At 48.9% G+C, this 13,547-nt stretch overlaps 1 protein-coding gene across 10 annotated transcripts in view; it reads left to right on the top strand.

Annotated features, from left to right (window-relative positions):
* Cnot10 (CCR4-NOT transcription complex subunit 10) overlaps positions 1-6,593 on the top strand; it is a 44,509-nt gene extending 37,916 nt beyond the window's left edge. For 6 of the 10 annotated variants that reach the window (XM_051201905.1, XM_051201896.1, XM_051201878.1 and 3 more), the window contains 4 exons: positions 398-433; positions 656-783; positions 5,298-5,373; positions 6,181-6,593. In XM_051201905.1, the coding sequence (XP_051057862.1) occupies positions 398-433; positions 656-783; positions 5,298-5,373; positions 6,181-6,335 (395 nt within the window). In that variant the 3' untranslated portion in view covers positions 6,336-6,593. Of the gene's footprint in view, positions 1-397; positions 434-655; positions 784-1,734; positions 1,864-5,297; positions 5,374-6,180 lie in introns of those variants that run through there. The other 4 variants (XM_051201931.1, XM_051201924.1, XM_051201880.1 and 1 more) reach the window with 2 other exon arrangements.
* The last annotated feature ends 6,954 nt before the right edge of the window (positions 6,594-13,547 follow it).

The raw sequence follows: 13,547 nt of genomic DNA, 5'->3' as shown, positions 1-13,547 counted from the left end.
ATCCTCTGTCCTGGCTGGACCTTTTCAGTCTAGGATGACAGACATTTGTGCCAGCTCACCTTAAGAGGATTCGGTTTGGTTTGGTTCTGATGCTATTCTTCTTTTCTTTTTTCCCTTTGAACCGATTCCTCTGTGCGAGAGGGAGTGGAGGCGTGGTTTTCAAACAGTCTTCAGTCCCATTTTAAGTTTCTGAGGCTCTGAAGCCGTGTCGTCCCTCTCTTCACGGCTAGCTCCCTGGGGTGGTGGTGAGGTTGCACCCTGACACCTTTAGCAAACCCTCCACAGCACCAAAGCAAGTGCTACCAACCATAAGTTCCGTCCCTGCTTGGTAAGAAACTTAGGTGATTAGAAGATGTGCTGCTGCCCTGCCCTCAGATTTATTTTCATGTATTTGTAGGATCAGACAAGGGTGAAAATGAAGCAATGGAATCCTGTAAGTAAGAAGTTTTGTAAACCCTTAAGTAGCCTGGCCTGCATCCCAAAGATTTAGACCCTGCATCTCTGTGTCCTCCGTGTATCTGTCAGCCTGAGGAATAGTGCTTTGTTCCGAGTGCTCGGCGGTGGAGTGGTGCTCCACCACGTGCTCGGCGGTGGAGTGGTGCTCCCTGTGTCCTCCGCACCGTCCCCTTCATCGCTGTCTACGCTTTCTCCTCAGCTGGCAAGAGAGCCCCTCAGTGCTACCCCAGTTCTGTCAACTCTGCTCGGACTGTGATGCTCTTCAACCTGGGCAGTGCCTACTGCCTGAGGAGCGAATATGACAAAGCCCGGAAGTGTCTGCACCAGGTAAGAGGACTTGGAGAGGGCAGAATTCATGCACACTAGCCATTAACGGACCTGAGTTGATGGGGTTCGTGATCTTATGTGAGGTTTGGAGTCAGTTGGGTAAACACCTGAAATATTCGTGGGAGTGTGGCGAGGCACACCTTTAATTCCAGCATTCAGGAGGTATAGACAGGTGGATCTCTGTGAGTTCAAGGCCAGCCTGCCTTACAAAGAGAGTTCCCGCCACCCTAGGCTATGTAGGAAGACCCTGTGTGCTGGCTAGTTTTATCCCTCTTCATAAAAGCTAGAGTCGTCACTGGGAAGAGGGACTCTTTGATTGAGAATGCCTCCATAAGATGTCACTGGGAAGAGGGACTCTTTGATTGAGAGTGCCTCCATAAGATGTCACTGGGAAGAGGGACTCTTTGATTGAGAGTGCCTCCATAAGATGTCACTGGGAAGAGGGACTCTTTGATTGAGAGTGCCTCCATAAGATGTCACTGGGAAGAGGGACTCTTTGATTGAGAGTGCCTCCATAAGATGTCACTGGGAAGAGGGACTCTTTGATTGAGAGTGCCTCCATAAGATGTCACTGGGAAGAGGGACTCTTTGATTGAGAGTGCCTCCATAAGATGTCACTGGGAAGAGGGACTCTTTGATTGAGAGTGCCTCCATAAGATGTCACTGGGAAGAGGGACTCTTTGATTGAGAATGCCTCCATAAGACCGGCCTGCAGGCACGCCTGTAGTACATGTTGCTTGTGTTTTGAGGTGGGGCTGCCCTGGAGTTTGCTCTGTATACCAGGCTGGCTTTGAACTCGGAGCTTCCTATTGGGATTACGGGCTTTCAGCACAGCATAGCCTGGTGCATTCTCTTAACTGGTGATGGATGGGGAGGGCGCTGTAAGAAAGCAGCTGAGCAGGCCATGGGGAGCAAGCCAGTGAGCAGCATCCTCCATGGCCTCTGAACCAGCTCCTGCCTAAAGGTTCCTGCCCTGAGTGAGTTCCCATCTTGACTTCCCTGGATGATGGATTGATTATAAACTGTAAGTGGAAATAAACCCTTTCCTCCCCAAATTGATTTTGTTCATGGAGTTTATCACAGCAACAGAAATCCTAAGACAGCCTGTCTCAAAAAAAAAAAAAAAAAAAAAAAGGCAAAGCAAAACACAAGAAAAGAACATCCTGAGAGAACCTTCCTCCTCCCATGTTGTTGGGGAGCTGACACTGAATCTGATTGGACGCTCAGCCTACAGACACTATCTGCATATGCAGGTGATCTTTGTATGTCTAAACGTGACAGGGCTACATCGTGGAAAATAACCATCCCTGAGCGTGTCAGCATTTCTAGTGCAAATCAGAAACTCGGTGTTGGGTTCTCCAGGGAGCCTGGAGATGCTGAGCACTCCTGTGAGCTGTGAACTGCCTTCTGTTCTCAGTGGTGGGGCTATGTGTTCGTTCACCGGCCCTTCTGATGGCCCAGCCCCTGCCCCTGCAGCCAGCAGGGCTTCTGACCTGCAGTTAGTGTGCACAGCCAGCTCAGGGTCACCTACTGCAGGTGGCCATGCATGCAAGAAGAGGCAGATGAGGTCAGTCCTGTTTCAGGGTCTCGGGTTTGTTTTTGGTCTCTGTTCTTTGGTTAATCCAGTGGCGGGACCTTTGTTAATGGGGAGGCCCACCCTGTCTAGGAGGGCAGAGCAATGATTTGAAGTCCGAAAGGGCTCCGAGCCGATGCTTCCAAAGTAAACCCCTACCCATTCTGAGCAGTCAGCAGCCAATACCCTTAAGTCTCAGAAGATGTTGTCTTGAATTCTTATGTTAGAAAAACTGTAGGTTGTGGTTGATGCGAAGCACAACAGAAAATGACCTGTGTTTATTAGCCACTAAAGTACTAGAACTTAAAAAAAGGTTTTACATTGTGGGGGAAGGCAACTGGAGGGAGTTACTTCCTTTACCCACTGATCCATCTCAATACCAAGTGGTATAGTGATGCTCTTCCCCACATAAAGCTGGGCCTGTGTTTCCAGACCTAGCTGATAGACATTTGTGACCTGAGAGGAAAAAAGCTACACACCTCGCTCATTGGGCATGTCTTCACAGCATGGGTTCTGCGGGACAGTGGTGGCACACGCCTTTAATCCCAGCACTCAGGAGGCAGAGGCAGAGGCAGGAGGCTCTCAGTGAATTCCAGGACAGCCTGGTCTACAGAGTGACTTCCAGGACAGCCAGGGCTTCCCACAGAGAAACCTTGTCTTGGGAAATAAAAAAAAAAAAAAAAGTTTTAAGGCCAGTCTGGGCTATAGTGTGAGACCTTGCCTCAAAAAACTGAAGGGAAAAAAGACAAGTTTTCCCAGTTTGCTGAAAGAAGCCTAGCAGTGAGGCAGCAGAAGACACCGGAGGACAGACTCCCTGGGACAGACAGACGCAAGAAACGCACCTACCATCCCAGCCTCCACACTCCCTGTAGGAAAATCAGGGACTGCTGGGGAGTTGCCTTTAATCCCCACAAGGGGGGTTGGGGGTGGGTCTGTGAGTTCCAGGACAGCCAGGGCTGTTACACAGAGAAACCCTGTGTCAGGAAAAAGAAAAAAAAAAAAAAAAAAAAAAAAGCACATTGTATGTTTGTTGTGGCAGAGGCTTGCCTTGTAACCAAGGCTAATATCAAACTTAGGGTCTTCCTGCTGTTGTTGGGAAGTAAAACCTCTGCCCAACCTTGTCCATCATCATACAGATGGACAAATGAAACTATCATCTGTCCTGAAGAGATAACTCTAGACATGGTCCTGTGACTGGAGTGTAGGCTCAGTGCTGTGCAGTATGACAGACACACAGAATTCCTAGCAGAGGAGAAAGACAGGTCCGGTGGTGCAGTCCTGTAATCCCTCGTACTGGGGAGCTGAAACAGGAGGGTTGAAATGTTAGGATCAGCTTGGACAACTTTATGACCAACCATCTCAGAACAGCAGGAAGCCAGACATGGTGTCACAACACATTTAATGGAAGTAGATCTCTGAATTTAAGATCAGCCTGGTCTACATAGCAAATTCTGGACAATTCAGGGCTACACGGTCAGAGACCCTTTCTCAACAAAAACAAAAAAGAATAAAGGTAAGATAAAAAGTAAAAGTCACAGAGCTGCAGAGAAGCTCAGCAGTTAAAGCATCTACAACACCTAAATTCAATTCCCATCACCCATATTAGGTGGCTGTCAGTCATCTGTGACTCCAACTCTGGGTGTTTGAAAGATTAGATCTGGCCTGTGTGAGTACCCGCACCCACACACTCTTGCATAAGCAGTGTAGAAAGTTAGAAGCAGGAAAACAGGACCAGTAGAATGATTCAGCTAATGAAGTCACTGCTGTAAAGCCTCATGGCCTGAGTTCCGTTCCTCAAGAACCACATGGTGAAAGCAACTTGCACAAGTTATCCTCTGACCTGTGCATGCACGCTGTTGTCCCCCCCCCCATATACAAGAGAATAAATAATATTAACAAATTAGCCAGATGGTGGTGGTGCACGTCTTTAATCCCAGTGCTCGGGAGGCAGAGGCAGGCAAATCTCTCAGATCAAGGCCAGCCTGGTCTACAAGAGCTAGTTCTAGGACAGGCTCCAAAGCAATACAGAGAAACCCTGTCTCGAAACACTAATAAATAATAAATAAATAAATAAATATGTGTGTGTGTGCGTATGTATGTCTGTATTAGGGACTAGAGAGATGGCTCAGCTTTTGTTTGTTCTTCGTTGTGTTTTTGTTACTTGGTTTTCTGGAACAGGGTTTCTCTGTGTAGCCCTAGCTGTCCTGAAACTCACTTTGTAGACCAGGTTGGCCCCAAACTCAGATGACACCTGCTTCTGCTTCCAGAGTGCTGGGATTAAAGGGTATGACACCATGCCCAGTGATGATTCCCCTGTTAAGAGCACTTGTTGACTGGGCGATGGTGACTCATGCCTTTGATCCCAGTACTTGGAAGGTAGAGACAGGCAGATCTCTGTGAGTTCAAGGCCAGCCTGATCTGCAGGTCTTTCCAGAACAGGCTCCAAAGCTACAGAGAAACCCTGTCTCAAAATACCATAAATGAATGAATGAGGGTGGTGTTGGGTGAGGTAGCCTATCCTATACCATAAATGAATGAATGAATGAAGGTGGTGTTGGGTGAGGTAGCTAATCCTATACCATGAATGAATGAATGAATGAATGAATGAATGAATGAGGGTGGTGTTGGGTGAGGTAGCTAATCCTATACCATGAATGAATGAATGAATGAATGAATGAATGAATGAATGAATGAGGGTGGTGTTGGGTGAGGTAGCCTATCCTATCTCTATACTCAGAGAAGGAGGCAGGACATCACCGCGTGTTCCAGCCCTGTCATCCTCTTTTGGACACTGAGTGTGAGGCCATTCTGGACAACAGTTTGAGACGCTGTTTCTGAGAAAAGCAAAGGCAGCTGGGAGATGGCCTCGGAGTCCTGTGCACATGAGCCCCGAGTCACTGAGAACTTTGGTTTCACAAGTGTCTGTCTCTTTTGTGCAAAGGCGGCTTCGATGATCCATCCGAAAGAGGTGCCCCCTGAGGCCATCCTACTGGCCGTCTACCTTGAACTGCAGAATGGTGAGTGGTTCTCAGTAAGGGCTGTCCTTTAAAATGCTCACTGTCTCTGCTATCTGCTCTTTCTGTTCAGACTCAAACTTGGGGCCAGGCGTGTTGAGAGGCAGAGGCAGGTCATGTCATCCAACGACAGTTTAAAGCTTCACAGTCCTTGAGAACATGACCCATCAGCTTTTTTTGTTGTTTTCCTCTTGGTTTTTGGTTTTTTGAGACAGGGTTTCTTTGTGTCTGGAACTCACTATGTGGACCAGGCTGGCCTCAAACTCCTAAATCTGCCTGCCTCTCAGCCAATCACTTGGGAATCGAACCTGGGTCCTCTGAGAGAGTAACCAGTGCTCTTACCCGCTGAGCCATTTCTCTAACTCCTTCTGTTTTTATAGCTGAAGAAACATTAAGTGCCTGGCGCTGCACTCCCAGGGTCTTGGCTGGCTGAAAGCCAAGACCTTGTGGCCCTGAGTGCCTTGAGCCCTTCTTTGTCAGCCTCCCTGTGTTGTAACAGCTTGTCTGCCTGGGCTATGCCTTACAACCCTTGGGGAACGTTTTTGTTACCCTGTTGCTGGCCTAGGGATGTAGTTGAGTAGTAAACATGTACAGGGTCTGTGTCTGAACCCTAGCACAAGACTAAACGTCACCCAGCCACACTACACATCACTCGGTTGAGAATGTGCGGCCTCAGCAGTGGCTCCTTGTGGTGGTGCACGGCCAGGGGAGCAGCGCTGTCGAGCCCTCCTTGGCCTCCTTATCGGGGCTCTGTCTGTGCATTGGTAGTGTTGTGTGCTTGGTTTTCTTTAATGGGCAGTGTGTTTCTAGGCAACACACAGCTGGCCCTGCAGATGATCAAGCGGAACCAGCTGCTGCCCGCAGTGAAGGCACACTGTGACGTGAGGAAGAAGCCTGTGTTCCAGCCTGCTCACCCCATGCAGCCCATCCAGATGCCCTCATTCACCACCGTGCAGAGGAAGTAAGAGCTGTTTGTTACCTGAGCCCTGGCCTGTCAGTGGCCTTGCAGCCGTCCTAAGGGGACACCAGTGACGAGACCGGGCGGTAAAGGCGCTGGGTTTGGAACAGTTGAAGACTGTTGGACCTGCACGGGTTTTTGCCAGAGGCTTACTTAAAATTAAGGACTCATAAACCTGCTTTCAGTTTTTATTTACCAGGCTTTTACCTGTGACCCATTCTGTGGTATGTCTGTGTCTAGACATTAAAAGATGCTCTTATCAGAACAGCTGTTGGATGATTTAGTGTCAAAGCTGTAAAAAAACAAAAGGAACAGCAAAGAACGTCATGTAGTGAGGCCAGAAACTGTCCTTGTGGTGAAGGAGGAGGGGTGGATTGGTGCTCACCTACAGGGCCTGTCCTAGTCACCGTTCTGTTGCTAGGAAGAGACGCCATGACCAAGGCAACATAAGAAAGGAAGCGTTTACTTGGGAGCTTGCATATAGTTTGAGAGGTTGGCTAGTCCATTGTCATCATGGCAGGGAGTATGGGGTACATGTGGCATTGAGAGCTGCATCCTGGTCAACAGGCCAAGAGAGAAACTCTGCTCTTGGTATGGACTTTCAAAACCTCAGAGCCCACCCCCAGGGACACACTTCTCCAACAAGGCCTAACACTTTCAAATGGTGCCCCTCCCTTGTGACTAAGCATTCAGTCTGTGAGCCTTTGGGGGAATCCCATTGAAGCCACCACAGGGTATAATTGGGTTTAAAGGAGATGATTTAATACACTAGAAATCACTTAGTGAAAAATTACAGGCGGGGCTGGAGAGATGGCTCCGTCGTTAAGAGCACTTGCTGGTCTTCCAAGGAACCAGAGTTGTGTCCCTCACTCCCACATGCTCACAACTGCCTGTAGCTCTCCAGTCCCAGGAGTATCTGACACCGCCTTCCGGCCTCTGCAGGCACCTGCACAGCCAGTACACATGCATTCATGGCTCACTCACGGGTAGCCAGACAGACAGACAGACACGTGGGCACGGTGTCACTTGCCTTTAGTCCTAGCACTCAGGAGGTGGAGGCAGGCAGATCTCTGTGAGTTCGAGGACAGCTTCCAAAGCTACAGAGAAACCCTGTCTCTAGAAAAGTAGAAAAGAAAAAGTGAGTTGCCCCAACTGTTGACAAGTTTTTGGGCAGGTGTCTTTCATTTAGGGGTGTTTGTTGGTGTCTTCCCTCTCTTCACTTCCTATCCTGGAGACCACCTTGGCATGGCCAGTATATATACCAGCTGTCTTGGTTATTTTGGCAACTTATCCACAAGCCCCCAGTGACATAAGTCTTCCAACAAGGCCTTCCCAAGCCTGGGAGGCTATTCTCATGCCAATCGCCACAGCCAAGCTCGCTGGCTTCTCAGGTCCAGTCCCAAATAAACACTGAGGCTGATATTAATTGTAAATACTCAGCAGCCAATAGCCCAGGCTAGCTGACTCTTACATGGAAATTAACCTATACTTCTTACCTATGCTTTGTCACGTGGCTTGCTACCCTACCCTTGTCATTACAGCATGCTCGTCGTGCTCCCCTCTGGCTCCACGCTTCTTTTTCCCATCATTCTCAGTGTGGCTCCGCCACCTAACTTTATCCCGCTGAGCTATCGGCCAGTCAACTTCTTTATTAATATTCATACAGTGTAAAGGAATATTCCACATTTCCCACTTTTTGTCTAATTAAAAAAGAAGGTTTTAACTTTAACATGGTAATAGTATGTACAACAATTATCAAGTAAAAATTACAGTTACAGTATCTGGTTCATTTGTATTTGGCAAAATTAGAGAAAATATTACCTGTTTTTATCTTTGTGACTCTATATAAAGTTTTATACCTAATTTACCTTTTTCCATAACTAAGGAAAACTTTAACTATGACTACCCAGTCTGCAACTTTGTAGAAGACCCCAGGAAGGTAAAACATTGCCTAATGACAGGGATAATCTGGCTTTCTGGACAGTCAACCTGGGCTCTTTTATAATGTTGGGCATCCAGCTTTGGCCTACAAGCCTCATACCTCTGACAGGCCTTTCTGAGAAGCAGGGAACTTGGAAGGACTGCCCTCCTTGGCAGAGTTGAGGAGTCACTTTGTTTTGTGTCCTGCTGGTCTGATTTGGACAATATACTGTCAGCAGCTGAGGCCAGGCCAGTTTCTTTGTGCATATTGCTCTCTTTTGTCATAAAGAGCACTGCTCCACATGGAGTTTCTTTGATGCCCATCCAGCTTCTCTGAAGAGGATTGGTGTCACTGTCACCCTGCAGAGAATAGTGGGCAAACATGGGGTGTCCGCAGCTTTCCCTGAGTAGGTCGCCACACACTTCAGGTGGGGCACACAGAGGGGCTAGACTGCTTTGGGGGTTGTGGGGTAGAATTTGTGTGTGTGTGTGTGTGTGTGTGTGTGTGTGTGTGTGTGTGTGTGTGTGTGATTAATGTGAGACTGTGGGGGGCGTGGCGGCTACAGAGCCCAGAAGAGGGTTTCTGGAGCTGCAGTTACAGACGATTGTGAACTGAGAATTGAGAACTCTGGTCGTCCATGTATTGTCTAAGTTGTTTGTTTAAGTGGAGTTGCAGGTGGTTTTGAGCAACTGTGTAGGTACTAGGAACTGAACCCAGGTCCTCTGAGACAGGTCTGGCCTGGAACTCACAGAGGTCTGCCTGCTTCTGCCTCCCAAGTGCTGGGATTAAAGGTGTGCGCCTGAATCTTCTCCGGTCACCCCAGCAAAGGGCTTTAGAAGCAGTCCTCGGCTTGGATCCTCTGTGTTCAGGGCTAGGGTGTGACAGCTATCCTGGAGGACGGACGTGAAGACAAAAACCAGAGGAAAAGCAACGTGAAATTCTAAAAACAGTGCTGTGTGAGCGGCTGAGATAAAGAGCCGCCCTGTGCTAGCCTGATGCATGCTCTGGGCTTGACCCCAGGTCCCATGGGGTTTCTGACAGTTGTCCTCTGCTCTCCACACAGGCTCTGTGGCATGGGCCCCTGCATGCACACCATAGGAACGCAATAAAGGCTGTACTAATAAAATAAATCATTACGTGACTCCTTTCTCAAAAGCAATAGGAGAGCACCTCTGCAGAGGCGACGTCCGACAACCTCACTTCTCTTGGACACTTGTGGCTCACTTGTCACTCAGGTCCCCAGGGAATAGTGTGTTTCATCGCTAAGGCTGGGGATGACACGCTGATACAGCGGTTGCCTAGCAGGGGCGAGGCCCTGTGGTTAATCTACTACATTGAAGGGACGTGCCACCATTGCCCTGATGAGAAACCTGATTTATCAATTTGTTTTTTGCTGGGATTAAAGACCTGTGATCCTATACCCTACTCTAACAATATTCTTAACCCCTGAACCACCTCCAGGACCGTGGTTTTTTGTCTTTTTGGACAGGTCTCACTATGAACTCCAGGCTGTTAGCTTTTCCCCCATCTCAGCCTCCAAGAGTATAGGTGTCTGTCACTATTTGTAAAGTGCAAGGGCCTCTTAGCACCCAGTGTGAGCATTAGAGTTTGGTTCCTGGTCAGTATTGTGGTAGGTAGAGAGCACTCAGCATGCCCTCAGAAAACGAGGGATAATGGTATATGCCTGTAATGCCAGCATTGAGGAGATAGAAACTAGAAGAGAAGGAATTCAAGGCCAGCATGGGCTACGTATGTCTAAAGATGAAGTGATCCTGTGGGAAAAGGCATTTACCAATAAGCCAACAAGGCTTGATGGATTAGCCCTGAGGGCTCACATGGCGGTAGGAGCCAGTTCTGTGACCCCAAAACCGTCCTGTGGCATAGACGGAACACAGATGTAAAATTTAGCACATAATTATAATGGCTCACAGTGCAGGAGAAGCGAGCCCGGCCCACAGACTAGATGAAGCCATTCCCCCTCTGCTGCCTCTGGTCCCCTGTCCTTGGAAGCCACCAGAAGAGAAACAACAGATGATGTCATGGGCCTCACAGTCAGCCTTTGGCCTGAGGTCTGGATCTTGATTCTCTCACTGAGATTTGACCTGGAGCCAGGTTCTCCCACCATCCCCCCCCCCCCCCAGACAGGGTTTCGCTCTGTACTCCTGGCTTCTGTCTTGGAACTCAGAGATCAATGTGCCTCTGCCTCCCCGGTGCTAGGATTAAAGATGTGCGCCACCACCGCCCTGCCTGTCTTGAACCTCTGTAGACCAGGCTGGTCTTGAACTCAGGGATCCTCCTGCCTCTGCCTCCCTAGTGTGGGATTAAAGGCTCATTCCACCCCCACCACCGCCCAGGCACTTCCTGGCTTGGTGCCTGAGTTTTGGTGACTGTGGCATGAATGATTCGGTCCTTCCATGGGATGGAAGAAAAAGGCCTGTGCTAGTTAGAGTGTGTCAACTCTCCACACAAACCAGCCACCACCTGGGAAGAGGGAACCCGGCTTGAGGAGATGTCCCCATCTTTTGATTGTTGATTGATGTGGGAGGGCCCAGCCCATCATGGGTGTTACCACAGCAGAGCAAGAATAATAAAAAGTTGAGCCTGAGAGCAAGCCCAACAGTGTTTCTCCATGGCTCCTGCCTCTGTTCCTACCTGACACCATTCAGTGATGGACTGACGGGAAGTCCAAAGACAAACCCTTCCTTCCCAAGTTGCTTTGGTTTTGGTGTTTGTCATCTGTTGATCACCAAGAGGAGACAAATTAGTCCTGAGGTTGGGAAGAGGCTGAGGGCCCAGTTGTTACCGTCCCTAACTTCTGAGCCCAGTCCCACAAGGTCTGTAAATCTTTATTTTTTGTGTGTATGTGTATGTGTATGCAGGTGGCCAAGGAGGCCAGAAGGCAGCATTGAATCTCTTGGAGCTAGAGTTACAGACAGTACTGAGTGGTGGGAGCCAACTCTGATCCTCTGGAAGAGCAGCATACAAGCCTTACTTACTGAGCTGTTGTGGTAGTTATCTTAGTCAATGTTCTATGGCTGTTAAGAGATGCCATGAGCACAGAAACCTAAAAGGGAAGCATTTAATTGGGGCTCGCTTAGTTTCAGAGCTTTAATCGGTGGTCTTTATGGCGGGGATATCATGGTGATAGGGTTTTCTATCCAGCCATTGGGGCTCTGAAAATCTACAGCACATTTTGTTTTGTTTTTGTGATATTGGGAGTCAGTCAAATCCTAGAGTTCTCACCTCCCTAGATAAATTTTGTGGGGTTTTTTTTTTGGGGGGGGGGTAGGTGTGAAACAGGGTCTCTGTGTTCCTGCTGTCCTGAGAGTCAACCATGTACACCAGACTAGCCTCAAACTTTAGATCCACCTGCCACTGTCTCCCAAGTTCTGGAATTAAAGGTGTGTACCATCTTGATGGAATTTTCTTTTTTCTTTGAGTAAAGATTTACACCATGCAGAGGTGGGGTAGGACTTTAAACCCAGCACTTGGGAGGCAGAGGCAGATGATCTCAGTGAGTTCAGCATGGTCTACAAAGTGACAGCCTGGACTGTTACACCACAGAGAAATCCCCATCCTGAAAGAAAAAAAAAAAAAAAGAATAGAAAAATTTACTCAGTGTGATGATGCATAAGCCTTGAAATCTGAGAGAGTGAAATCTGTGAGATTGAAGCCAGCCTGGTCTACATAGCAAGTTCCAGGCCAGCCATGGCTTCATAAGCAGACCCTTTCTCAGAGGGAGGAATGGGGGGAAATCTGGTGGGTTGACCATTTAGAGCCTTTGTTCATGTGGAGTACCCAAGTTCGATTCCAAGAACCCACATGGAGTCTCAACACCCATAGCTGGTTTCACAGATCCAACGCCCTCTTGTGGCCACATCTCACACAGACACACACACGCGCATGCACACACACGCAAAACACTCAGACGCGTAAAATAAAAATAACACGGTATTTTTTTTCTTCCTGCGCCTGGCTTAAGAGCCCCAAGGTTTGAGGGGCCTCAGTATCCACGACCTTGTGGAGTGATGGTTGAACAACAACGGCCTAGGGTAGTGAGTTGGTTGTTGGTGAGACTGGATCCTGGAAAGCAGCTGACCTAGTCTAAAGTAAACACGCTCTGACACAAAGCAGCAGGCTCGGGCTGGGTGCGAGTGGGCGGCCACGGGAGGAGGCAGTGAAGTTCATTAGTCCCCTCATTTGGGGCAAAGCGAATCCTTGTGGTGACACACAATTGTCTTGGAGGATTTAGGGGGATTTGCCAGAGTGTCCCGGTGGGCCCCCAGCCGCCTCCTAATCCTGTCCACATTTCAGACTACTTAGGAACGCATTAAATGTCAAAGCCTGCGTTTAAGGAAATATCTACATTTCGTATGCATCGCCCGGGTCAAAAGAAAAGCTGAAACGAACCTTCCAGCATTTGGCGAGAGGCGCTCTGTGTGGTCCCCGGTGTGAATGGGGAGGGCCGCGCTCCCCGCCTAGGAATGCGGCCCTTTCACATGGAGAAAACGCAAAAGCTTTGTTCCTGCCTCGGCCTCCCCAGGCGCAGAGGCGCCCAGCACGACTGTCACCGCCACATTAGCATGTGAGCTGCTCCTGTCCCCACCCCCACCCCCACCCCCCAGTGCGGCCCCGATGGGGACTTCTGGGACTCCAGCAATGCCCGGCTGCCATCCTCCACATCTCCGCTGAGGTCTCAGGAAGCAAATACAGGCAGCCAGCCGGCAGGTGGGGAGTTTTCATACCACACTTACATGTTGACCCTTTAATGTATGAGAAACAACTTCATTGTGAATTGTCCCACCAAGGAAGTCCAAGTCATTGGAACATCCGTGGTCCAGCTGCTTATGCGTCCTTGTGGCCAATGTATCCTGCATACGATGTGATGCTTCCCACGACTCCCAGAGTGTTCCCAGCGAGGACAACCGGGACGGGGACACAGCGCAAAAGCCTGCCGGACCCCCTCGGGAAGGAACGGAGAGGTTGGCAAAGGTTCGGGACACAGCAGGGGCCCCGCATGGACGCCAGGTCGCTGAGCGCCAGCTAGCGGCAGCGCGGCGCAGACCCGCCTGTTAAGCTACCCAGCCCACCAAAAAAAGTGTACCCAGTTTTCGTCATTGATAACTGAACTTGCTTTATTCGTTTATTTGCATTTTATTCATTTCTTCTATTTATTTTGTTTTACTTATTCAACTAATTCGTTTTCTATAGCTGTATTTTATGCCCATCACTTAAGTGGTTAATGATTTTAGCCGAGTAAAAGCTTTGGCCACTGTCTTCAGCTTTTTGTCTTTCCAT

This window comes from Phodopus roborovskii, unplaced genomic scaffold (assembly GCF_943737965.1).
Source record: "Phodopus roborovskii unplaced genomic scaffold, PHOROB, whole genome shotgun sequence".
Lineage (NCBI taxonomy): Eukaryota > Metazoa > Chordata > Mammalia > Rodentia > Cricetidae > Phodopus > Phodopus roborovskii.
This window is presented reverse-complemented; position numbering and strand designations above follow the sequence as displayed.